Raw genomic sequence first — 25,925 nt, 5'->3', positions numbered from 1 at the left:
TTGTTATAATACCATGATACATCTTAAATTTTAAAAATATCTTAACATTATCCAAAATCGTAATGAGCTATGTGTTTAAATTTTAAAGCATATTTAATGAGTTTACAGCAAGTCTTACTATCGCCATGGCACTGACCTACAACTAATTACTTGCTTAGTTGTCTCAGGTATCTTTATAAATCAGGACACCAGCTTTTAAACATATTTGTAAAAATGGGCTCAATAAGAGTTCTCGTGTGTTATTTTCTGTTTACATTTTTAGTAACATATTCTTTGGGATATTTTATTCCATCTTCCGATTCTGGATTTAGTGCAGTTAAAAAAGCTCCAAGATGTAAGTATAAAAACTATTATTATTATATGTATAGTAATCAACTAATAATTATTGCATTATATGCAAATTATTTTATACGTTTTAAAAATTCATTCAAATCTGGATTCTGGAATCGATCCTGCCTCCGTCACCTTATCGTGTCGACGTTTGTTATTTTGTAATAATAAATGCGTTATAATTTAAACCTAAAGTATTTTTTATAGAATAGAAATATGTACCTATCGATTATTTTGAATACCTAGTAGAAAAAGAGGCAGGATTCGAACCCACGTCTTTCCCTATTCTGGTAAGCCACCCATGATCCCGCCAGAGCAATCGAATTTATTCTGCTCTTTCGATTATAAGACGTGTCTAAGGGACACCAGCTGATGGTGGTTTGATACTTTATAACATATCAAACCGAAATAATTCAATTCGCTATTTATATAATTACAACTTTCAATGTAAGTTTTTATTTTTATTTTTCAATAAGGGAATGTGCCATGGATGGGTATCGGTATGTGGTGTAACGGCTGTCCGCCGAGAGGGTGCGAGGATGACGAGGCTGTAATACACGGCTTCTGCTGCGGCTGCGCTCACATATTAGGTAAGTTGTAGTAACATCACTGATCCATATCGGTATTGTAATAATATGTAATAACTATTGAATAAAAATATATTTCTTTGATTCTATTCGGCTGCTCGGCAATACGTGGTTCGATTAATAAACAGCTGTTGGTTTTAACTTTTAAGTCAGGCGTAATAAAACAATGAGTATTCATAATGTATTTCGATAATATTTTAAAGAAGCAAATGTTTATGATTTCACAAATGAATGGTTGAAAGACAACCTTAAATGTTATTTTTTCATCTTAAAAAATGTTATTGAGTGTATTTTCACACCTCAAAATCTTTTTCAATCTTATAAAATTACTCCATCATCTCATCTGAATGGGCAAACTTAGCAGTGGTATTTTTTGAACTAAATTATGAATGTGTACTTTAATTGCTTTCAGATCAGTTGCCAATTTTGTGTCCTGAGTTTTTACAATGTCCACTCAACTTGCATGGACTGTGCCATGACTATGAATACATGATGAGATGTTGCTGTTAGCGTTAAGGAGATAAGGAATGTAAATAAAACATCTTTTATATTATAGCATACTGTTTTAATTTCTAAGAAACCCTTAATACAGAATTACAGTGGGTTAGCGGATCGATTTAAACTTAATTCTTCACATAATAGTACAAAAATAAGTAAGTTATATACGATCAAATAATAAAATAATTTACTCATTACGATATTTCAAATATCGCGCTTGTTGTATTATTGCAAAAAACAATTCCATAATACTTTAGAAACGATTACTGAATCGGACGACATTTGAAACATTGCAACACACTATCACATTATTATAGTGATATTAAAATTTGAATATGTCTTTTAATTAATACTATGTTCCCGCTGAATCGAAATAGATGGCTAAAGATTACTCTATACATATTCCGTCTAACACTAAGGCCAATTTGCTATATCTACAATTTTGTGTTAAAATTAAGTGAAGGTACGAAAGGAGAACCCACACATGGGGCATTATAACAACGATAGCAAGTGAGACAGGTTAGATTGGTGTTTAAATTACTTATAATTAAATGGGTGTTCTCAGTATTGACATATAAAGTATTGATTGAGTTAAAATTATGGTCATTCTAAACTGGGTCCTCCCTTAACACAAAATCTCGAAGACAGCACAACCCCAGTACGCATCAGAATAACAATACATAAATATATATGGAATTAACACCCAGTGCATTATTTATTAGTACCTCGAGTGACGTTCAGAAGAAGCTGGGCAAAATAATAATTAGCCTACTTGAAACAGCCCGTTGAGTGAATGAACAGAAGATCTTATAAATTCTCTCCATTATCCCAAATACAAAAACACTAAATTTCTCTCGCGTTGCATAAAGGACCTGCTTTTGGGAGTACAGCACAAGAAATTATACCTACGATATTCATTATATATAAATATGTATAAACATACACCCATACATTTCACCGTTCCGTGACTAACGAACTAACGTGTTTCGGACAGTAGCAACTTAATAGAAGTTAGCTTACGATAAGTTCGCGATCGAACGCGCTATGTTTTAAATTTATTTATATAATAATTATATGCGATGAAACGTTTTTGTAATTGCGTTTTAACAGTGTGGTGTAGCGACTGGCGCCAGCCATTGGCTCGTGCTGCATGGATGAATCGCCAGCCTGAAACAGATATTCATAATATTAATAACAAAGAAAATAATAGTATCTTACAATATTCATAGAAAAAAGGATAGCTTTTTATTATAAAAAAATGTAAAACATTTCCATATTCAGACCAATCAGACTTATCAACATTATTGAGAGTGATTACTATTATTATGCTAGGTTTATTTATAAGTGTGCACGTCATACACATCGGGTATGATCTATGCGTTTATCCGATTCACGTTCAATGAGCTAACCCTTTGTATGTTTTCGTACGCGCGAACGTAACAACACGCATCTTTTTGCGTGCCTGAACGTGTATACGTACGTGTGTACGCATGCCTGTACATACTTGCTTATTACAATTATCGGGTCTGAATGCGGATGTTGTTAGACTAGGCCCGTATATGGGTCACATTCGATGCGCTGCTCCTATGTATGTGTGTGTAGGATTGTATACATGTCAAACTCACCGGGCGTGAGTCACATTCAGCAGCAGGACGACTTGCCGGTGTCGATGGGCCGGCCCTGGTCGATCTTGACCGCGGCTCCAGCGGGCGCAGCTCCAGCGGACGGTGGGCCAACACGCGCCTTGATCTCAGCGGCCATCGTCATGAACGCTTGCTCCACATTGGTGGAGTTCTTTGCTGATGTTTCCAGGAACGGGATGCCTAGCTGCTCCGCGTATTGCTGGAATTTGTATAGGGATGTCAGTTATAATAGTTTCGTATGTGTTTCTTACTATATTATGCTATAATTTCGCTATTTTTTCTGATTGTAAACATAAAAAAATGATAAAAAAACAACAACCATTCTCACTTACAATCTTAATAACAAAAAATATGTATGTTCCGTCAAAACAAGATTGAAATACATATTCTATAGTCGAGCCAATTTAATAGGCAACATTTGACGTCTATCAATTTTATCTTCGAAGAGAGGTAACCTGCTTAAAAACATCGATTAAAGTGTATTAATCGATACGGATTTGAAACATTTGTCAATCGAATTTATTAATTTATGATGATTTTTATTCACAAGTAATCAATGCATTCGATTCTAGATGTCAGATTTCGATTTTCACAGTAACGTCTCTAGTATTTAAAAAGAAAAAAGGTTTATTGACACAAAATTGTAGCGACGTCAGTTCTTCAATTCAGAAATTGTTTATTATGTTTAGGATGGTTTATCAGTAAAATGAAATCTTAAAATTACTTGTATCGGTCATTATTATTATAAATATGTAATCGTAATTGAAAAAAGTTAAGCAAATGTGCAGTTCTAACAAAACGAAATATCATGTTATTCTATGTCGTCGTTACTAGGTTACGTTGTTGAATTTTGTTGAACTGTCAAATGTTGCCTATTAAAATGGCTCTACTATAAAAACCAAAATAAATCTGTCAATTTATGTGATTATTATTTACTGAACTAAGGCCAAAGAAATTCTATTGGAACAGCTTTAAAAGGTGATATTATCGAAATTTGCTTTTCAAAACAATTCAGGTACTACACAGTGCACATAAGTGAAACAGTATAATGCTCCTGAGATAAGATGTCATTGAACTTTATCTCACTGCATTGTCTTTTGTGTGTTTAATAAAGATTTATGTTGACCTTAATTATTATAAAGTAAACTAAGATTGATTGTTATAAATTTATCTTCAATATGATTTGATATGAAATATGATTGAAAGACATATTACAATCAATTGCAAATTAATAATTTGCAACAATTGTATTATGTAGTAAGTATGAAGACTAGGATTTTATATTATGAATCTATATTTAACTAAGAACAACAAATATATTTAAAAATATTGACTTCAGAGAATGGAATTCTTTGCTTGATAAAAATCAAAGGTGATGCTCTTAATGCCATAAACAAAGCAAGAGGTACCCAGTCAAAAGTATTATAATTGCTGAACCAGACTAAAATAAATATAATGCCAAATTTCATACCAATCTAATTATGAAAGATTAATATACAACCATTCATCTATCCTTATAAACATCAAGATTCATAGTATTAAAAAAAATGTGTGCGTGTACTAGTGTACACAAGTGAAACTTCTTTATGACCTTATTTTTCAAAAAATAATTTACTATATGCAACATTAAAGAAATACGTCGAATCACGCGTGGTAGGGATAAGAAAAAGATGGCGCGTAATGGAAAAATGTCACGCGTAACGAAAAAATGTTACACTAAATTTTTTTCCAACCTTGATAAAGAAGTTTCACTTCAAAAATACTAGTAGGACAACTTACATTTGCCGTAGTGTAGTCGACGACTTTCTTTGTGGTGAGATCACACTTGTTGCCCACAAGCAGTTTGTTCACATTGTCACAAGCGTAGCGGTCAATCTCCTCCAACCACTGCTTTACGTTGCTGAAGGAATCCTGGAATGTGAATATAATAACAATAAGTCCATCTACAGATCACTTTTTATATCATAGTTAAAAATGTCTCCAGAAAAATTGTATAAATTACATAATTAAGAGATAAATCATAAATAGATTTTTTCAAGGTTTTTTTATCATTCCCTAGTACCTATACATTTACTTTATTGAATACTAGCTGCTCCGCGCGGTTTCACTCCTGTTGGTCGTAGCGTGAAGTTATTAACCTTCCTCAATAAATGGGCTATCTTACACCACAAGAATTTTTCAAATCGGACCAATAGTTCCCGAGATTAGCGCTAGTCTTCAGCTTTTTAATATTGTTAAAGATTTAACAAGAGAAATATCAATTTTATGAGAAATTCCCTATTTTAAATACACTATAATATTATTTTAATGCATTATCTCTAGTAGATTCATGAATCATGACATAATATAAAGTGATAATTTAGCTCACAAAAACATTAGTGTACAGAAGTATTGAATTTGGCAGGCTTTTGAATTATTTATGAGTAATAACCAATGTGATACATATGTATTAGATGGCAATCGTCAAACTGAGATAATTCTACATATAAATTATCATTTAAAAGGAATGTTGTTCGAATAATATTTTAGAAAATAAAAACTAATTGTATGAAATAGAGCTCAATTGAAATTTTATTTGATAAATTTGAATAGAGCAGGATTCTAGTAATTTTACAATTTCACTGTATTATTATGATCACCCAAAATTCCTCGTGTTTTTTATTTTTATAGTACATTATACTAAGATACAGGTAACATATTTTTACATATTACTTATATATAAATTTTATACAATACCAACTTGATTATAAGATTTTATAATTCCATTAAGTTTATTTAAGTAATGTTACAGATAATCCATACTAATATGATAAATGCGAAAGTAACTCTGTCTGTTACTCAATCACGCCTAAACTACTGAGCCAATTTTCATGAAATTTGGTATGGAGATATTTTGATACCCGAGAAAATGACGCAATCCCGGAAATCCCGCGGGAACGGGAACTGTGCGGGCTTTTCTTTGACTGCGCGGGGGAAGCCGCGGGCGGAAACCTAGTACTTAAATATGTAAAAATTTATCAATCCAAAAAATAAATTAAACATCTCACTATTTACGAAGCATTAATTTAACATCCATTTATAGAGTATTAATTATTCACACCAATAAAAACATAATTTCTATCCTTTACTTAATTTCTCTCTGTACAATCGGTTGTCTGGAAGAAATCGCTATTAAGCGATAAGATCGCCGTTTGTTATAATGTATCCTAGGCTAAGTCTCATTTTTTAATTTATCTTGAGCAATAAAGCATAAATAAATAAATAATTTTAATAAGCTACATATTTCAGTTCAGAGATTACTCCTAAAAATATAACACATGTTTCCTCATATGAATTTTGTTGTTTTTGTACTAAAAGGAAACAAGGTCAAGTGTCCAATTAAAATTTCTATGATTTCATGATTGCAAGGTAAAGTTATCATCAATTAATAATTATTATCTACGAGTGCATGCAATGAGATTGGATCTTCATTGTTATTTCTTGCAGTTCGGGTTGATTTAAGGGTCAATTGTTTAAACTTTAAGTGATTCTTTATAATTTGTTTGTCTATTTGAGTTTCAACTTTCTTTTAGTAATAACATTTTTTTAATTTAAATATTGTTATATAAAAAATAAGAATATGCAACAGCTCATGTTGAGTGAATGAAATAACATCAGTTCTACAAAAATATTGAGGATAATTTCATCAGTGTTTGTCTCCTAATAAATTACAGTCTGACCTTATGAATGTTTTCAAATTATGAAATTATTTCAGTGTTAATCATCAGTATATAATTTAGTATTTTCTAACATGAAACTAAATATGAAAAAAACAACATGTTTTTATTAGATATTACCTAGTTACATATTTTAAGTAGTATTTTATGATATGTTTAATTTTACCTGGTCTGTGCAGTCATAAACAATGATGATTCCGTGAGCTCCTCTGTAGTATGATGATGTGATTGTTCTGAACCTCTCTTGACCAGCTGTGTCCCATATTTGTAACTTTATTGTCTTTCCATCTAATTCTACAGTCCTTATCTTAAAGTCCACACCAATAGTACTTATGTAGCTCTCCGTGTATGTGTCGTCAGCAAATCTCAAGAGAAGACAGGATTTGCCCACTCCAGAGTCACCAATCAACAAAAGTTTGAACAAGTAGTCGCTGAAAACCCACCACAAAGATTATGTAGCAACTAAAAAATAAACTGCGTACAAAAAATACGTCGAACTGTTATCAAGCAAAAACGGCTGGTGTACGAAGGAGGCGTATCATTGTTTAGAACAAAGAATATCACAACTAATTGAGAATTTGTAGCATTTAATTGTAAGATTCCTTTAAAATATGCGGAAGTAGATCATTTTCGCTCGTACTTTATTCAAGCGCCATTCACATCGTTAACGATTACGTTTCGATTTCTTTGGTACACAGACATAATGAGTCACCTCAACATCTTTCAAACATAATTACACAAAGACCACAACCAAGTTAGGATGAAATCTAATTTGTTCACTATATTTCATTAAACATAACACAACTCTAAAACATTTTTTATTAATATTTATGAAAATTACAGCCCATCCTTGTTTTACACATCATGACATCAAAATGTACTTACTATTCTGGATTCATTTTGTACTATAAATTTGTTTCAAACACTATAATGATGGTGTAGAATATATCAAAAATAATGAAATCCTTTGTTTCGAGTATAGTACAGCGCAAAATAGAAAACTAAATAATTATTATACGTAGAAATTAGAATAATGGCCGACTGAAACACCCACACTGACGTAAGTCAGAATTTCACAGATGGCAGGAGTGCCACTTGGCAAAAATTATAATGCGTTCGGAAAAACGTCTTGTATGTAATTATTTTTTGACTAATTTTATCTGTAATTTCCTGAGTAATTTCCATAACACAAATTAAATAATACCCAATTAATATTTTTTTTACAAGTATACGAATAAAAAAACAAATCAAAGTAGGTATCTGTAATACCAAAATCTAGCTGTGCCGGGAATTCGTTCGCGCGTGCGTAGATTCAGATTAAAATTAAATTGCCGAGTTGCTGAGCAATGCATATATATAATACATATAACAAAAAAGTTCATCAAAATCGGTCCCGTTATTTTGTGCGTGGACATGGACTGTAACAGTCACAAAAAAATATTTGAAACGATTTTTTAGCTTATGTTACGTCTTGTATGAACAAACCTCAAGCACACCCCGGACACTCCATACAAAATTATAGTTTTGACAGTCACACTGTAGAGACTGCAAATGTGTGTGTAAACTCTTTATGGTTGGCACATTTGTGACTAGCGTAAAAAAAAATTCGCGTTTTTCTGATGAAATACATCCGTAAACAGCACAATATCTAACCATTTTCTACGAAAAACGATAATCACAAATCCAAAATAATAAAATTGCTTTAAGTCAATTTGATTAATGTTGTCAATCTTCGTTGCGTTTCGTCTAAAGACGTCGTTGGTATCGTCCTTGCGGGGAAATGGGTACCATAACATGTCTGATCGTGCGGGGTGAGGTAAGTGTTTAATTTTGGCGGGAGGCGGAGAGTGTCCGTTCTGTAGCGTTTAGCTACTATTATGTATTCTGTGCCTCAAGGCAACCTCAAGGAGTATTTTTTTTGTAGTTTTTATTCAATGCGCAGAATTTAACGGCCCTAACTAATAAAAAGTTAAACCACAGAGTTAAACAATGGATAAACTACCATTTTCTATGTGATTTTCTACCATAGCTGTGTCCTGCTCATGCTCACAATATGAAACGTCAATTATAAAAACAAGACAGGTTATTAATCCAATCAAAGAAATCCAATAACTAATCCATTGCAAAGCGAATGGGTAACATTTTATTACTAAGACCGTAACTGTTCTACACTTGTATTATATTGTATATTATGAAATATTTTTATTATGATTGAATTGTACATTCAGGCATTTGAATATTCATATATAATATCGTTTGTTATAATAGGTATTATACATTTTGTCCTTAGTGACTAATTTAGTCGCAGTATAATATTAGGGATGATTAGGGAGAAATTATTTAAATATACAAGCGCCCAAAAAAGTTTCATTAGAAAGAAAATATAGTTATAATCGTTATAATTTTCATTTAACACATGTTAGCACTTAGGTATACCGTATAGTTAGCTTAGAGCCAGCGCGCACGAGCAACTTTGTCTCCGCAACTATTTTGTCTCTCCCACCAATGGGCTAGTATGAAAGTGCGCGCACGTAGCGACGCAACTCTCCATACAAATTGATGGGAGAGACAAAATAGTTGCGGAGACAAAGTTGCTCTTGCGCGCTAGCTCTTATTGTAAAGGTAAGGTTTTCCAATAAAACAGATTATTTAGGAAAAAAACTTCATAATCCATTTATTCTATATACAAAGGTGTTAAACTATAAAGTAAATACATAATCAGTAAAGGTGAATCTACAACTTAATGTAGGGATTTACAATATCATCTCTTGTAATATACATAGCGGAATCTTCCATATATACAGGCTTCTGTCTTTGAACCCAGCAATTATCTGCAATAAATAAATATCTCCATAAATTCTCTCAAATAAGTCTGCTTATGTAAGAAGCATGTCTCCAAAATTAACATAGGAAAAATAAAGAAATAGGCTACCATATTTTCAATAATAATTGATCATTATAAAAAAAAATATATTGGTTTACGTCAAAATACATAAAACAATGAAAGGAGAATGACCACGGGTGGTATCGGTAAAATTTTAGTTGTGCCACGTATTCGTGATATTGTTAATTACTATTTGTATTTATAATGGTCATATGTATCAATATTAAGTCTTAATTATACCGGATAAATTGAAATAATAGTAAAAGTTATTCTTTTGAAACATGTATGACCACGTATGGAATCGGTAAAATACTAGTTGTGTCACGTGTTCGTGATATTGTTAATTCCTATTTGTATTTATAATGATCATATTTATCACTATTAAGTCGTAATTATACCGAATAAATAGAAATAAAAGTAAAAGTTTTTGTTTTGACACATATATCTATCTCTCTTGCAAGCGTCCAGCGTCATATCACATAATATGTCATAATTGAATGAATGTGTTCGACGCATTGTTCGACGTTATTTATTTTGAAATAATGTTTATTACGATTTACTTTTCACATTTATCTTGTAAATTAAAATATTACCTATGTAATAAATGTAAAACTTAATGTTCATCGTTAGTTTAAACTCGATAAAGTATTTTTTTGAAGCGTTGAATAAAACTTTTGTTTTATTTTTATTGTCGTGAACTGCGGCTTATTTACATAAAAACTTTAATCGTTTCTAAAAGTACTAACATCAAGCTTCAAATTGAGCTATATTTCATCTTGACACAATAAGTTTGATTGCGATACCAAGTGCCATAGTCACTTGGGCAATCTCCTTTACAAGCAATTTACAACAAACTCACAAATTTAAAAGAATCCATGAAAAATAACGAAAACAATAGACTATACTTAGATTATTCAGTAGGTACTGTAAAAATTTTACCTATTCTCCTTATTAAAAAAAAAATTCATCAATTCCTTTTTAATCTGTACCTCCAAAAATAAAAATAAAACATTCCAATTTCAAATCTCCCGCCTCACCTTACTCCCCTGCACCGCCAGCGACAGCAGCATGAGGCTCGGGCCGCGCAGCTGCGCGAGCGGGCGCGGCTCGCCCTCGCGGTACACGTACACGCACCCGTCGTAGCAGCCGGCGAACACGAGCCCGCCGGTCGCGCGCAGGCACACCGCGCCCTTGCCACCCTCGTGCGTGCCCACGTGCGCGCCGCTCTATAACACATCATTATAAATATTAGAAATGTATTGCCATGGTTGATGCAAATACATGTTATTTAATTCAGTAGGCACTGAAAGTAAGTAAAAATAAGTAGGTACATTTGTTCATATAATATGATAGAATTAAAAAAATTTATGTGGTTATGTTTGTCCACTTGTAATAATTAAATAATTAATATTATAACTTTCAATTATATCTTGTGCCCGCAAATGGTTGCAGACAAATTGAGACATTTGTTCTATTTATAGCTACCTATTTATTTATGTGTCGTATATTCACACTATCTCTTATTATCTATCACAGTCACAGGTGAAAACTATTTGTAATAAAAACGCAACAATATAGAACTTGTCTTTGTTATAACATAGCATATATTTCCCTTTATAAAATACCATTCTACTAATATTTTAGAAAAGATTATAAGTCATAAAGTTGATACAAGAATAGCACTTATAAATATGACCAATACTCACAGTGTAATCAAACACTTGTATCTGATGGCTACTGGTGCCACAGTACACCTTCCCGTCTTCATACAACAGCGTATACACCGTCATCTTCGGCCCGCACAGAGTACGCAACAACAGACCGGTTTGCGCGTCTCTGATTGTCACGTTCTCAGACCTAGCGGCCACTAGTAGCACTTTACGTGGCCCCTCCTTCATTGCACGAAGCGCGAGTATAGATTGGTCCGAGAATTTCACCGTACTCACTGGTATTAACATGTTATTCTGAAAAAATAATAAAACAAAAATAATTATGGTAAAATTTTAATATTTTTAATAGAAAAAAAATTTGTCTCTATATTCATAAAAGAAAAGAAAATCATATTATGTATGTTTGCTTTTATAGCGTGTTTTTTTCAACGATTGTGCATAAAAGTCTTATTTAACTCAAACATACATTCTGTTGAAGGCTATTTTTATCAAGAATCCAAATGTAGATAGACATATTATTATGTCTTCAATAAATTGTTATTGTGATATTAATATTTGTAAGTTTTAATAAATAATTTATTGTAAAATTAATCATAATCAAGCTGTAAGTCAATAAACTATAATATTCTATACAATAACTTGAAGGTATGGATAAATAAAGTTTTTTATTATTATTTTTTTTTTAAATAACTTACTTTGCACTCAAACTGCAGAACAAATCCTGTCCTTGTACCTACAAACACTGTGTCCCAAGCTCTATCCATTGTCTGTATGGGACTTAGAACATTACACTCTGGACCTTTTTCTAGGCCAGTCTGAAAAGAGTAAATAATCAAATAAATAATTGAGTTTATTAGTCATCATAAAACTTAGGCTACATTAATTTCAAAGACATATTCAAGATTTATTTTCAATTATTTTTATTAAGAATTTAAATATTTGTTTAAATTTAGTATGTCATATTATTTGTATAGTTTACTAGCGGCCCGTGGTACATATTTCGCAATAAAAGGTAGCATATTTTTTTTTTATATTCAATATTGAATATTAAAAAACTACCTAAAAATCATATTTTCATGATCCTTACCTCCAAATCGTAATATCGTATTCGAGAATCCAATGAGCCCGTGTAAACAGTGGTGCCATATTTCTCCTTGACTATAGTGAGGCAAGTCACAGCCAAGTTTGATCCCCGCAATGTGGTGATGAGCTGCCCATCACCATTGAAATAATATACATTGCCATCAAGGCCTGCCGCTAGGAAGTTCTGTTCAACACACTGTAACAGAAATTATAGACATAGTGTAAAATGTTCTAAAATTATAATGTTTTAAGTTTGCATAATATTAAAGTAAAAAAAATTAAGAATGAATTGAAATTAAAAATAAAATTAAAGTATTTTGTGACAGACTGAAGCCATAGTTGAATTAACTATTATGATATCATGGTGATCTAAGGAAAAACTTTGCATTAAATGAATTTAAAATACAGTTTCACATAACAATGTGCATGTAAACAATAAGAGCTAATAAATAGAATCATTTCAGATAAAAAAAAAAAAATTAAGAATACATGCTTTATCTAATAAGAATATTAAACATACCTCAATAGCCAAAATGGCATCAGCATTTCCGCTAACAATCAATGAATCACGTTGAAGGTTCTCATCAGATGAATAGTCATATAATTTACATTCACCACCTTGACTTTCAGCCGGAGTGGTTACATCTTCCATAGACGACTGGCTGTTATCCAAAATGATTTCCTCACTTATAGGTACATCTGGATGATCAATAGCTTCCTTTTCATCAGTACATTTAACTTCACAATGGTCTCCAATAACAATGTCCTCTGACACATCTAACATATCAAACTGTAGGTCATTGACAATAGTCTCCTCAATAATAGTCTCTTCACTTGGAACTACTCTTCCTGCTGATACTCCTGCTCTAGTATCAGCAATATAATTTACATCATCTTCAAATTCTCTTTTTATGTCTTCTATACCAACCAAATCGGACACAATCTCCTCAACTTTGTTGCATATTGAATATTTACTAAAATCCTCTCGTATAAGAAGGACATAGCATTCTTTCAATTCAACAGTCTCAGGACTAGTTTTTCTTTTTCTTTTGGGAGCTGCCTTTTTCTTTGGTCTTTGTCTTGGTTTCGGTTTAGATTTTGCTGGAGTAACTTCAAGATCATCAAGGGATATTATATCCTCCAAAGGACGATCATCAGTTATAATTTGTTCAATAAGTGAAATATTAGGAGATTTAGATTTTTTTTTATCCTTGGTATATCCATGAGGGCTTTCAGAGTCTGGCCTGTTCTGTAATTCCTTCCGTCGCTGATTACGACGAGTGCTCATAAATGATTGATTTTGATTCTCTTGAGCTGTTTCAAAGGCAATTTGCTCTAGTTCTTCTTCTGGTATACTGGTAAAATTATTAACAATGTCATCTTCAAAATCATCATTACTTCCTTTGTTATCATCCAAAGTACCGACATTAAGAACAGTCATACCCAATGATTGCATTGGGACCGCTCCTTCTTTGCTTTCTAAGGAGTTATACAATTTAAACTTTTCTTGTAATAGCACCTGGATCTCTAAGTCAATTTCCTTCATCCTTTCAAATGTGTCGGTAGATTTGGACCCTTTGTTTGATTTGTTAGGTAACTCCACATCAGTTTGTATTCCTTTTGTAGCACATTTAGTTTTCACTGTCTGGCAAAACCTTGAAGTTGAACATTTTGAGTCTGATGTTTGAGTTTCTTTTGTTAATAATCTTTTTATGACTTGTGTAGTCACATCATGCTTTTTCGAAGATTTTTGGTGTAACAAATATGTGGGTTTTGGTTTAATTTCAGCAATTTTTTTAGTATTACTTTGCTGAGCTGTATTTCGGTAAGCTTGGTGTAAATTTACTTTTTTAGGCTGTTCTGTAAATATATCTATCGTTTTTAAAGTAATTTTTGTCTCAGTTTTTGATGGGGTATGTAGGTTTTTTGAGGTATCATTATTTTTTGGACTGATGGAATGATTTGATGAAGTTGAAGTTTGCCTTTTCCTACTATTATTTTGTTTTACTTCACTTTCTTTTCTTTTCACATATTTATCAGAATAATTTTTCTCACTAGAGCTCTTTCTTCTCTCCTCAGAGGGAGGAGCTTTGTCATTTTTCTTTGAAATTACACTAGAGGTAGACTTTGATGACTGAATTTTTTCTTTATTTATAAAATCATGGTCATGTAATATTTCGTTTTTATTATTTGTTTTATGAGAAGTGTCACAATTTTCTTCCATTTTTTTTCGTTTTTCTTTACGGTGAGACGGTTTTTGCTCTATCGATCTTTTCCTTGAATTTGATGATGCAGAAGTTTTGGGCGTTGTAATAATATTTGAGTTTTCACTGTCATTATTATTATTTTTCACTTCCATTCCTTTCATTTGACATGAGTGTTGATAAGTTGTGTCCTCCAATGGATTGGTAGTATCTGGATTAAACTGACTTTGATCATTCTGGAAATTATTACGATTATTAAATGAGTCTTGGCTCAGCAGCTGTAAGTCATGTATATTGTTTTTTTCTTGTTTTATATTAAGTTCAGAGTAAGGATTTTTATTAAAATCTGGTACAGGATTACATAAATCATCATTTTCAATAAAGTCATGGTCCACTGCAACATGATACTGTTTATCTAACTCTGCAAAAGTATCTTCTACATCTCCCAGTTCTACATTAGCGTCAAATAGTGGTGGAGCTTCTTCCTTTGGTATAAACTTCTCCTCTCTTGGAAAGTAATCAGTTAATCTACTGTCTACACTCTTCCTCATATTTCTTTTCTCTGTTGTATTATTTCTATCACGACTGAAATTGCAGCTTTTTCGTCTGGGTCGTCTTTCAAACAATGGTTGAGGCTCATCATCACTTTGTTGGCCAGTACGCTGGTCTTCATAAGGCCGGTAATAATTATCTGCTTGATCAACAAAATTGTAGTTATAGTTTTCTGTATTATTTGTGCTGTCATTGGTATTGCTTTGAGGTAGTTCTCTTGGGTTATATGCATCTTGATATTCATGACAATAATCAGTTTCATCACCTTGATATAATGATGGAAAATTATTTTTCTCATTTGTATCAAATCGATGTTCAAATTCATCTAACTGTAATACTTTACTGAGCTCAGCCATCACAACTGGCTTGATATCTTCAAGGAGCACAGTGTCCTGAGGGTCTAAGATACATTGCATCTGTTTCATAAATGTATCTTCATATATGGTATTATTATCATTTTCCATAAACTCTGTACTTGACGAACATAGAGATTTCTCCGCAACAGATCTCAAATGTTGGTTAAAGCTATTCTGCGATTCCGTCAATAAACTATTTATAGCATACTCAAATTTTGTTGATGAATTTGGATTGTCTAACAGCTTATGTATCTTTTCTTTATCCATTTTGAACAATTGATGAAATATTTTATTTTTAATTTTATCGCAATTTACTTTAATATTTTGTCTTTGTCTTGGTAATTTTTTCTTTACTGGCTGTTCATGATGACTACTAGCCGATTCCATGATGTTTGAATTATCAACAACATTTTCCTCTTGATTTCTGCTTTCTGGTGTGTGTTGACTATCATTTTTGCTCAATAATCGTTTTCTAACAATATTTACAGTATCATCAACAGACCTACTAAAAGTATTCGAGTTTTCTATTGATGAAATTGGATTTCCGCCATAGTGATCTGATGATGGTGGTCTATGACCAACATATTCTGGTTGTGTTTTATTTTGCTCCATTGAGTCATTTTTATATGTCCTATTATAGGCTCGATCATCAATATCTTGAAATTGGTTATCAACATTCCATGGTGGAATTGGGTGAGATTTGAAGTCTCTTTTGTGCTGTATTTGCCTGTGGTCGATGTCTCCCATGCTGTTGACATGATACCGATCAGGGTTGCTAGTGCCATGGTATGAATTGGTGCTTACATTACTACCATGTTTCATGTTTGGTTGTAAAAGAGGTAAAATTTGTCTTTCATTATGATGTTGTTTATCACTTGATCTGGTAAATGAATAATGTGATAAATCAGATCTATATCGAGATCTGTCATGATCATTGCTTTCATGGCGATGAAAATTTGGTCTATGCGACCTTGGACCGGGTGGTGGGAATCTGCAGACAATAATAAAACTTAGAAACAAAATTTCACTAAAATCGATTATATCTCAATGCTAATAATTGAATGTAGGCGGTTATAATATTGTCATATAAGTACCTACCTGTAAAAAAGTAGGTACCTACCTAAATAATGCAGTTATGTTATTATAAAGCTTTTATTTCAATTTGCCAGAGATTAAATATAGGTACCTGGGAGAACTTAATAGAGGAAAGTTCCTTGAAGGCCTAAAATGAGGATTGCCGCCGTTTCGCGGTCTATAGTGTCTCGGAGTTTCATTACGCCATCCGCCAATTCCTTGATGACCTCGTCTCATCTTTCAATTTTATTTCATAATAAATCACACACGATTGAATTCACACCAAAAACAAGTCTTTTACTTCGCTAAATTACACAGTAGACAGCAATTTTTTTGCAAAATAAACAAGTCTGATCAATTTCCACTCGTATCAAAAACACAAACAGATATTAAATTTAACAGAGCAGACATAACCTAATTTTGACATTATATTTGACAGATGTCACAATGTTTTACTTTTTTATGCAAAATACAAACACAATTGCTCTTAGACAAACACTTTATTAGTTTAATTAATTAATATTATTACATAATATAATAAAAATTAGTCCTACTCTATATAATTAATAAAAAACTGTTTTTATATTATAATACTAGTAAAATTGCGCCCTGGGTCAATAACAAAAACAAATTAAACTCTTCGAAGTTAATACTCAAGCTTTGATTATATACTCCATATAGTAGTAGTAGGGAGTATATAATCAAAGTACTCAAGAACTGGATTGATAATCTGGGTATTCCATAAATGAGAAATTTTTAAGGATTAAAAACAATTCAATCACGAGGAGGGATTCGATTCCGCCTAATTTCATTGTTTCAATGTTATAATTATTGAAATAATGTTTCATATTGGTTGAGAAAATTGTTTAATTATCGCAATATTCTCGTGATCAACTTTTTTCTTTTCTTTAATTAAGGACGCTGTCACAAATCTGCGTTACTCAAATTTAGGTATCACGTCGCCACGTGGTTCGCGGCAAAGTTCGCGGGAACATCACGCTCACGTAAACATAGCGCATTCCATTTTATAGATTATAGACCATCTTCATACTTGATATTATTTTTAATTTATTACGAACTAGCTTTCCAACCGCGGCATCGCCCGCGCAGTCAAAGAAAAACCCGCATAGTTCCCGTTCCCGTGGGATTTCCGGGTTAAAACCTATCCTATGTCCTTTCTAGGGTATCAAAATATCTCTGTACCAAATTTCATGCAAATTAGTTCAGTAGTTAAGGCGTGATTGAGTAACAAACAGATAGACAGAGTTACTTTCGCATTTATAATATTAGTTTGGATGTTGTCAATAAAATAAGATAATACTGTGGATAATACTGTTTAACAACGACATTAACCAAGACAATGTCTTTATTCGATTGCAATAAGATAATATTACTACGTATGGAGGAGACACCACGAACAAAATCTGTGCGCCATTTTTTTGCTCTAACTAAGTTTTAAAAATTATTATCTAGTTAGATATAACTAGATAATAATTTCGGTTAGATATAACTGTTGAGCGGAACATAAGTGATGTAGGCGGTGTCATCTCCATATGTATATCTCAATGTTCGATTGGCACGAAATTCAAATACTGTAATCTTTTAGGTAGTGTGTGCAATAAATAAATATTAAATAAGTTAATACAACGAGACAAAATTTGAATTGAATACATATTATGTAATTGAAACCTGTGAATAATAAATCATAAAAAGTTTAATATTATAATCCACTCAGATTAAATCATTCAGATCCGCTCAGATGAGATCAAAGAAATGCAAAAAAAAACTCATAGTCTAAGATCCCACTGCCGGATTACTTTGTTCGTAGTTTTTTTGATGAAACCAACATTTTATGTATATACATATATATATTTTTTTATATATATTATCACCAACAAAAGAGCAACCGAGTTACTTTTTGGAAGCTCGTCGCCGCCCATGAGCGTTCGCATTGTCGGTCACTTTGCGAACGATTTGTTGGCCTTTCAAGAATTTATACGAATATCTTCTTGAAGGTGTCCATGTCGTATAAGTTAGGAAACACTGAGGCAGGGAGCTTGTTCCACAATAGCGTAGTTCTCGGCAAAAAGTGTCTCGTGAATCGCACAGTAGACGAGCGCCACACATCCAGGTGGTGAGGATGGTATTTTAGTTTGTGTCGCGCAGTGCGGTTGTGGAATTGCGCAGATGGTATTAACTGGAATAGTTCCTCAGAACACTCTCCATTTTATATTCTATAAAATACGCACAGTGATGCAACATCACGTCGCAGTGCTAGTGGGTCCAGCCGATCGGTGAGCTCGGGTCGGTCGACGATTCGAGATGCTCGACGTTGAAGGCGGTCAAATGGAAGCAGCTGATATTGGGGTGCTCCAGACCAGAGATGAGAACAGTATTCCATATGTGGCCTAACATGGGCCTTGTAAAGTTGTAGGCGATGAGCTGGCGTGAAATACTGTCTCGCTCTTGCGAGCACCCCTAGCTTCTTTGAGGCTAGTTTAGCCTTGTCTTCCAAATAACCCCTGAACTGAACGTCGTTCGCAATGTCGATCCCGAGAATTCCAATACAAGGCGTGGCATTAAGGAGAGTGTTTTGGAATTGAGGCGCAATGTCAAAGGACTTCTTTTTCGCGGTGAACGCGCAAACTTGTGTTTTGGAGGGGTTGAACTCGACTAAGTTTTTCTGACCCCAAATCGAGCTTTCATCGAGTGATTTCTGAATATTCGACACAAGTTCTTTCCGGTGCTGGTCCAATTGCTCCTGAGACATATTTGCAACGCCGGTATAAGCGGTATCGCCCGTACTATCGTCCGCATAACAATGTATATCGCGTATTTGTAACATATCATTGATGTGCAAGAGGAATAGCGTAGGCGATAGCACGCATCCCTGTGGAACACCAGCATTCACAGGCATAGATTCTGAGCATGTTCCGTCGACAACGACCCTGATGCTTCTTGCCCTGAGAAAACTGGCTGTCCATTTGCATAGTCTTTCAGGAAGGCCGTACGAAGGCAACTTGGAGAGGAGCCCCTTGTGCCACACCCGGTCGAATGCCTTGGCTACATCTAAACTGACTGCCATAGCTTCCCCCTTACTATCAATTGCAGACGCCCATCGATGTGTTAGGTAAACCAGAAGATCACCAGCCGAGCGGCTACGACGGAAACCGTACTGATGGTCGCTTAACAGCTGATGATCTTCTAGGTACCGTAACATTTGGCAGTTTTTGATCGATTCCATCACTTTTGAGAATAAGGAGGTAACAGCAATTGGCCTATATTTGTAAGAAAAAAAAAACGGGTTGCACTCCGGGACCGGGAGTGCCGGCAGAAGTGAAAACTTGATTATTAACGTTCAGCATGTTTGATATTTTGGAATGGTATCCGTCTTACGCATGGAATATAAGGGCTAAAAAAAACAGATTTTCGGCGGTATGGCGACCATTTGGAATCGTCCGAAAAGTATGGCATGGCGATTTTCGTAATTGGCTGCACGACAATGGTTACCTGTGCAAAAGTTAGCCTGGTACAAATGGTTGAATTGTTTTTTTCACAGTTTTTTTTAAATCAACGCATTCGCGTCGGTATGGCGGGCTTTATGTCACACCGGAAAAGTATGGCATGACACTACCGCCTACATCTTTTTTATGGGCTATCGGTAAATTCTAAAACTTTTGTGTTACAAATCGTTTGACTTTCAATATTTATCCGACGAGTTCGACTAACGCTCACGCGACTAGTCTGCCGGTACCAGCGTTCTGACCATCATTTTTCTTTTTGTCATTGCGTACTAAGACCCCTGTAGCCGCCATCCTGTTACAAATGACCCGAAATTTTTTGTCAGTATCTCCCGGCCTATACGTTTTATAGGGAAAATAATAATTAAAACAATAAATTCAAGGATCATCATTTATTTAAAATAAATTATAAGTTCAATTCTGAACATGTACAATATTTTAACATAGGTAGGTACATAATATTATAAAGCCACTGTTGTTTAGATACAATTTTATTTTCGTCAACCTGAACTATAGGTAGGTGAATATTTTTATTTTTTGAATATCTGGTCTAGAGTGATGAAATATTATACTTATCTCATCAGTAGGTAATACACCAAGGCGATGTTTTACAATATCAGTAAACTTCAAATCTGTATAATGAATGTAAATTATTAATTAAATTGGGCAAAGTTATGTAGAAACTGTAATCATCTTATGGAACATTATGGTACACAAACAAATATGGTAGTAACAAATTATGTATGGGCATACTAAGTCATAACAATGTAGAAATATTTAAAAATTAATTAATATGAACCAGTCGTAAATAGAGATCAATCTTAACAACCTTTGAGTTTTATATTGTATCCACATCATTATAATACAACAATATACCTAAATACGTGTTCCAATCGAAAGTTAAACAGTAGATAGATAATAGACCTATCCTCAGCTTTCCTTACAAATCATGGGGGTAATTATTTTATTCTAACTTAAATTCCCGCTAATATAGACGTAGGATCTTCTACTCCCGATCGTACTTTCTTCAAGAAGAACACAGCTTCACGGCCATCTACTAATCTGTGGTCATATGACAGCGCCAAGTACATCATTGGTCTTATTTCAACCTACAATAAAAAAAAATCAGTTATTAATAATAATTATCAGTTTAATATATTTGCCAGTCAAAGGACCAAACAAAATTTTTAAAAGTGTAATTTTTTAAAGATTAGGACTTAGATCATTACTTAATGATCTAAGGATTAGGATAGCTGATATTTTTTTTATAGACACTTTAAACGCATAAAGCTACGTAAATCAATAGGTACCTATTGATGTTTTAGTAGGTACCTAACTTTTTAAATGTCATAGATAAAAAAGGTGAAAGTACGATAACAATCAAAATTTTATTTCCTGTGATTCTCTTGTCAGAATGGTAGAATTATAATATATACATACTTACGTATTTCCTACATTTTATTTTAGTTATTTTAATTTAATAATTATAATAAATAAGATTTTTGAATTTGCAAAATAAATATAATAACTTTTGGGGGGGAAAAGTAACATGTAGGTACGTCTCTTACATTACATAAACATTAGGTACCTTGCCCTGTATAGCGACGGGCCGCTGCACAATAGCATGCATGCCGAGTATAGCTGATTGTGGCATGTTTATAATGGGCATGGACAGTAAGGAGCCGAACACTCCCCCGTTGCTTATTGTGAACGTACCACCTTGCATATCCGCTGGCGTTAGCTTTCCTGCAATAATTATTGATTTTTTTTTATTGAATATAGACGGAATAAAGTAATAGGTATACATTATACATGTATTAAGCTATGATATAATTTATTTTTTTAACTGTTTGGGATAGTCTCCGAAACATCTGAACACATTTGAGGTGATTAGCGAAAACAACAAAGCAATTAGCTTTTTCAGACTCTTTTTTTACAAAGTTAAAACATACCATTTCTGGCTCTCTCAGCGACAGATGCAATTGTTAATTCTATACGTGGATAGTCCATTGATTCCACATTTCGTATAACAGGAGTAACAAGACCCTTTGGTGTAGCCACAGCCACAGAAATATCGACATAATCTCTGAAATTCGATAGAAATATGAACTTGATTATTATAACTCAATTAATTTAGTAGTAGTAGTAGTAGATTTAAGTTCAATTATTTTCACCGAATAAATTATAATCGTGTTTTAATTGCTACAGCACTACGCATTCCACACAATCCTTGAAAATGTTAAATTAAGTTTAAAATTTCATAAACTAGGTATTGAATTGAAAATCGTGTACTTAAGATTAATTGGTAAATATACCTGTAAATTACATCATCCCCGATAATAACTGCGTTGATAACGGGCTGGTCTTGCAGCGCGTTTGCCGCGGCCTTCAGAAATGGTGACATGAAGGAGAGCTTCACGCCGTACTTCTTTGTAAACGCTTCCAAATTCGCTTTACGGAATGCCATTAGCTTACTGGAAAATAGTATATTCGTATAATTAAAATAATTAATACTTACAGTGTAATTTTTAATAGTAGAGTAGGATTAAGGAACACAAAATAGAGAAAAGTTTTTGAAATAACGGAACTTTTTTTTGGTGAAATGTACAATATTTTGTGAACTGTGTTTTCCTCATATTATTTAAATGCATTAACTAATATTTTATTTAGTAGACAAATTCACTACATAATTTTTTTTAAAGATTAAAGTTTCTTGTAAGGAAGCGATATGATTGGTTCCTTATAAACACGTCCCTCGCTACGCATCCTCTCACATCTCTCATCATTATCATCATCAGGTGGAAAAGTACCCTAACATAATTAATTAATAGTTACGATGAAATATTACCTCATATCACACTCATTAAAAGTAGTCAGCATTGCGCAAGTGTTCTGCGCCTCTTTTAGCCTCTCAGCGATCCGTTTCCTCATCCTGTTCATGGGAACTGGGAACTCTGTACGGGTGCCCGATATAACCTTCGATGGATCGCCGAGCTTTTGCGCAGCCAACTGTGAAGAATATAATACTGAAATCTAGGTATTTTCTTGTAAAAATAATTGATGGAATTGACTATTCTTTTTTAGTATTAAAATGAACGAAATAGTTTTTTCAGCTTGTACTAACGAATTAAAAATAAACTGGTTGGGGTAAGTTAACACATTCTTAGTGGAACTAAAAAATATCACGTATAAATTATTGTTCGTCTTTATCGATGGTTATTATGGTTATTATTTTTATTATTTTGAAGGTAACTAAAGAAATTTGAGGATTTGAATAACGTCTTGGGCGCATACTTTCATGTCATAACTACTGGTACTCTGAAGGAAAAAACTGTCGAGTTCAATGAGTAAGAAAATATGTTTTTTGCAATTTTCGCCGAAACGGTAAGTTAATCATATAATCATCTAGGACCAAAATTGTTGATCATAAATTAATGATCTATAAAAAACTTCAAATACATTTTTTGTAACAGTTCTTGCCAAGTGCCGAAGACTGTCAAAGTATTAAGTGCTGAAGACTGTCAAAGTATTACGTATACCTACTTATAAGAAAGAAGTAAAGATACCGTCGGTCCAGCCGGTGCCGCAGGTTTCGCCGCTTTAGCTGGTGCGGGCGCTGCGGCTGGAGCAGCTGGTTTGGGAGCTACGGGGGCGGGCGCGGGGGCAGCGGGAGCGGGGGCGGCGGGTTTTGGTGCCGCGGGGGCTGCGGGGGCGGGCGCTGCTGGTGCCGGCGCTACGCCTGTCACATCCACCTGGAAGCAATATTACATGTATAAATATTTAAAAAAATATATGACATGTAGGTAGGTAAGTTTGGTCAATGATAAGAAGAGATGTTTGTGAAGTTTTATATACTTTTGTTAATTTATTGCATTTAATCATGTTAATTATACCTATATTTTTGAGCAATTTACAATAGTTAAAATGGAATACATATATTTCATTAAAGTCGAATAACTTATAAGTGTCGCTGGTATAATATAAAAGTGTAAACGAGCTTTATAATAATATAATAAGTAGGTACATAAAACTGCGACCCTTTAGGCTGCAGTTAGACGAAGAGCGCGGTCACCGCGCGGCCGCCGCGCGGCGACCGCGCGGTGGCTGTTCAGATAAAGCAAATTTATGTTTTATTAACAAGGACGTAAAGTTGAAATTAATTTTGAGTAACTAACTGCGCGGCGGCCGCGCCTTTAGTTACTCAAATTAATTTCAACTTTACGTTCAACTGGAAATGGTCCGGGTTCGCAGTGGCGTGGCTGAGCGCGCGGCCGCCGCGCGGTCACCGTACTTTCGCCGCGCGGTAACATTCCATGTCATATAAACGCCTAAAAACTTACGAGACTACAGTAATTATTATTATTTTATATGTTATAAATAAATAAAATAAATAAATAAATAATTATAAAAGTATCTATTAATAAATAAGTAATTAGTAAAACACATACTTGAAACAACGGTTGCTGCGACTTAACAGAATCCCCGTTCTTCACATACATCTTGACGATCTTCCCATTGCCTGGAGACATCACGGGTAACGCGGTTTTGTCTGTTTCTATCTCTAGCACTACTTCGTCCATTGCAACTGCATCGCCTTCTTTCTTTATTAATCTTTAGAAAAGAATATATAAATTGATAATTTAATTAAATTTACTAACTACTTATGTAGTTATATTATGTAAAAAATTAATTTGAACATACATAATAAATAATGGAACAAAAGAATCATAAGAAACTCAGGAAAATTGACTGATTTAAGAACTAAAATATAAGCTGATCAGATGAACTGCATTTTATTTATCATTTTAGTTATGTTTAATAATTTATTACTTACTTGATGTCACCACTAGTAACAGAATCGGGGAAAGTTGGTGATTTTACCTCTTCTATCCCTTGTAGTTGAATACTTGTGTGGATTTGATGGGACTGTATTCGTAGCGATTTCCATGCCACGTCATATCTATACAAATAAAAATAATATTGAAATCTATAGAGGAAAATAATTATGTGTTAATCTAGTTACTGCGTAGGTACTGCTTACCTTGTAGTTTTAAATTCAGGTTGGTGAAAATATTTGCGAACAACAATATGCTTTGTGACATTTCTTGAACTTGCCTGTAAAACCTGCAAAACAATTAAATTTATGACATTTACCAAAACACGAATAGATGTATCAATACTCTACGTATAAAATTATTTTAAAATTGAAATTTACAATGCGTATCAGTCTTCGTTTCAACATATTACATCAATAAATTGTATATAAAAATATTCAAGTGGATGAATTATATTTTTAAAACATAGTTTAATACGAAGTTCAATACAAAATCTTATCAATGTCAACCTGAAAGAATATTCTTTTTTGTTTTGATGTGTACCAAAAAGGGCCTATTAATATTATATGGGAAGTGATTGGGTAATAGCTTTATTTATTACTTCTTTTGTAAAAAAATGTTCAAATACGATAAATAAAATTACTTATTAAACTGCACGTTTAACTTTAAAAAAGAAATAAAAAAACAATTGCTAGAGTTACATTCTACTCGCGGCTAGATGTCGCTATGTAAACGCTTTAGTTCCATATTTTGCCGCTAGGTGTCACTTTACAGGAAACGTGAGTCTACTTAGAAATTAATAAAAATTGTGTAAAGTACGTTATAATAATATTATGTTAAAGAATAAAGCTATACAATAATAATCATAATTATTATTATTCATTGTTTTTTAAGTATTGGACTAAAAACAAATAAAGAAATTGTTTCATACATATTTCAGATAATCGAAAGGTATATAAAGATAGAACATAT

General features: G+C 33.2%; 4 protein-coding genes across 4 annotated transcripts; 1 reads left to right on the top strand and 3 right to left on the bottom strand.

Annotated features, from left to right (window-relative positions):
• The first annotated feature begins 170 nt into the window (after positions 1-170).
• Positions 171-1,472, top strand: LOC123699450. The gene is made up of 3 exons (XM_045646381.1): positions 171-334; positions 807-920; positions 1,330-1,472. The coding sequence occupies exons 1-3, from the start codon at positions 214-216 to the stop codon at positions 1,425-1,427; spliced, it is 333 nt and encodes a 110-aa protein (XP_045502337.1). The 5' UTR covers positions 171-213; the 3' UTR covers positions 1,428-1,472.
• LOC123699448 (ras-related protein Rab-1A) lies at positions 1,461-7,848 on the bottom strand. Its single transcript, XM_045646380.1, has 5 exons — positions 7,660-7,848; positions 6,941-7,205; positions 4,838-4,969; positions 3,041-3,257; positions 1,461-2,582 (listed from the first exon to the last, which is right to left on the bottom strand). Exons 1-4 carry the CDS (start codon positions 7,671-7,673, stop codon positions 3,057-3,059), a joined length of 612 nt encoding a protein of 203 aa, XP_045502336.1. The 5' UTR covers positions 7,674-7,848; the 3' UTR covers positions 1,461-2,582; positions 3,041-3,056.
• A 1,579-nt stretch (positions 7,849-9,427) lies between these two features.
• On the bottom strand, positions 9,428-17,006 carry LOC123699447. Its single transcript, XM_045646379.1, has 7 exons — positions 16,710-17,006; positions 12,932-16,514; positions 12,416-12,607; positions 12,024-12,143; positions 11,365-11,622; positions 10,696-10,884; positions 9,428-9,605 (listed from the first exon to the last, which is right to left on the bottom strand). The coding sequence occupies exons 1-7, from the start codon at positions 16,832-16,834 to the stop codon at positions 9,528-9,530; spliced, it is 4,545 nt and encodes a 1,514-aa protein (XP_045502335.1). The 5' UTR covers positions 16,835-17,006; the 3' UTR covers positions 9,428-9,527.
• Positions 17,007-20,659: 3,653 nt separating this feature from the next.
• On the bottom strand, positions 20,660-25,388 carry LOC123699743 (dihydrolipoyllysine-residue succinyltransferase component of 2-oxoglutarate dehydrogenase complex, mitochondrial-like). Its single transcript, XM_045646755.1, has 10 exons — positions 25,334-25,388; positions 25,160-25,242; positions 24,953-25,078; positions 24,567-24,729; positions 23,685-23,870; positions 22,967-23,127; positions 22,434-22,592; positions 22,071-22,204; positions 21,707-21,864; positions 20,660-21,227 (listed from the first exon to the last, which is right to left on the bottom strand). Exons 1-10 carry the CDS (start codon positions 25,358-25,360, stop codon positions 21,093-21,095), a joined length of 1,332 nt encoding a protein of 443 aa, XP_045502711.1. The 5' UTR covers positions 25,361-25,388; the 3' UTR covers positions 20,660-21,092.
• Positions 25,389-25,925: the final 537 nt, after the last annotated feature.

Source organism: Colias croceus, chromosome 18 (genome assembly GCF_905220415.1).
Source record: "Colias croceus chromosome 18, ilColCroc2.1".
Taxonomy (NCBI): domain Eukaryota; kingdom Metazoa; phylum Arthropoda; class Insecta; order Lepidoptera; family Pieridae; genus Colias; species Colias croceus.
Note: the sequence above shows the minus strand (reverse complement) of the source record. Positions and strands in the feature narration are given on the sequence as shown.

Coding starts and splice junctions, on each gene's coding strand:
- LOC123699450 (XM_045646381.1), top strand. CDS start 214: ATGGGCTCAATAAGAGTTCTCGTGTGTTATTTTCTGTTTACATTTTTA. Junction 335..806: donor AGTTAAAAAAGCTCCAAGAT/GTAAGTATAAAA, acceptor TTTTTCAATAAG/GGAATGTGCCATGGATGGGT. Junction 921..1,329: donor CGGCTGCGCTCACATATTAG/GTAAGTTGTAGT, acceptor AATTGCTTTCAG/ATCAGTTGCCAATTTTGTGT.
- LOC123699743 (XM_045646755.1), bottom strand. CDS start 25,360: ATGTTGAAACGAAGACTGATACGCATT. Junction 22,593..22,966: donor TTTAATGAGTGTGATATGAG/GTAATATTTCAT, acceptor ACTATTTTCCAG/TAAGCTAATGGCATTCCGTA. Junction 21,228..21,706: donor CCGTCGCTATACAGGGCAAG/GTACCTAATGTT, acceptor TTTTTATTGTAG/GTTGAAATAAGACCAATGAT.
- LOC123699448 (XM_045646380.1), bottom strand. Junction 4,970..6,940: donor TTTATGACTGCACAGACCAG/GTAAAATTAAAC, acceptor TTCACATTCCAG/GATTCCTTCAGCAACGTAAA. Junction 3,258..4,837: donor TCGACTACACTACGGCAAAT/GTAAGTTGTCCT, acceptor TACAAATTCCAG/CAATACGCGGAGCAGCTAGG.
- LOC123699447 (XM_045646379.1), bottom strand. CDS start 16,834: ATGAGACGAGGTCATCAAGGAATTGGCGGATGGCGTAATGAAACTCCG. Junction 16,515..16,709: donor CCTCTATTAAGTTCTCCCAG/GTACCTATATTT, acceptor TATTGTCTGCAG/ATTCCCACCACCCGGTCCAA. Junction 12,144..12,415: donor TACGATATTACGATTTGGAG/GTAAGGATCATG, acceptor TACTCTTTTCAG/ACTGGCCTAGAAAAAGGTCC.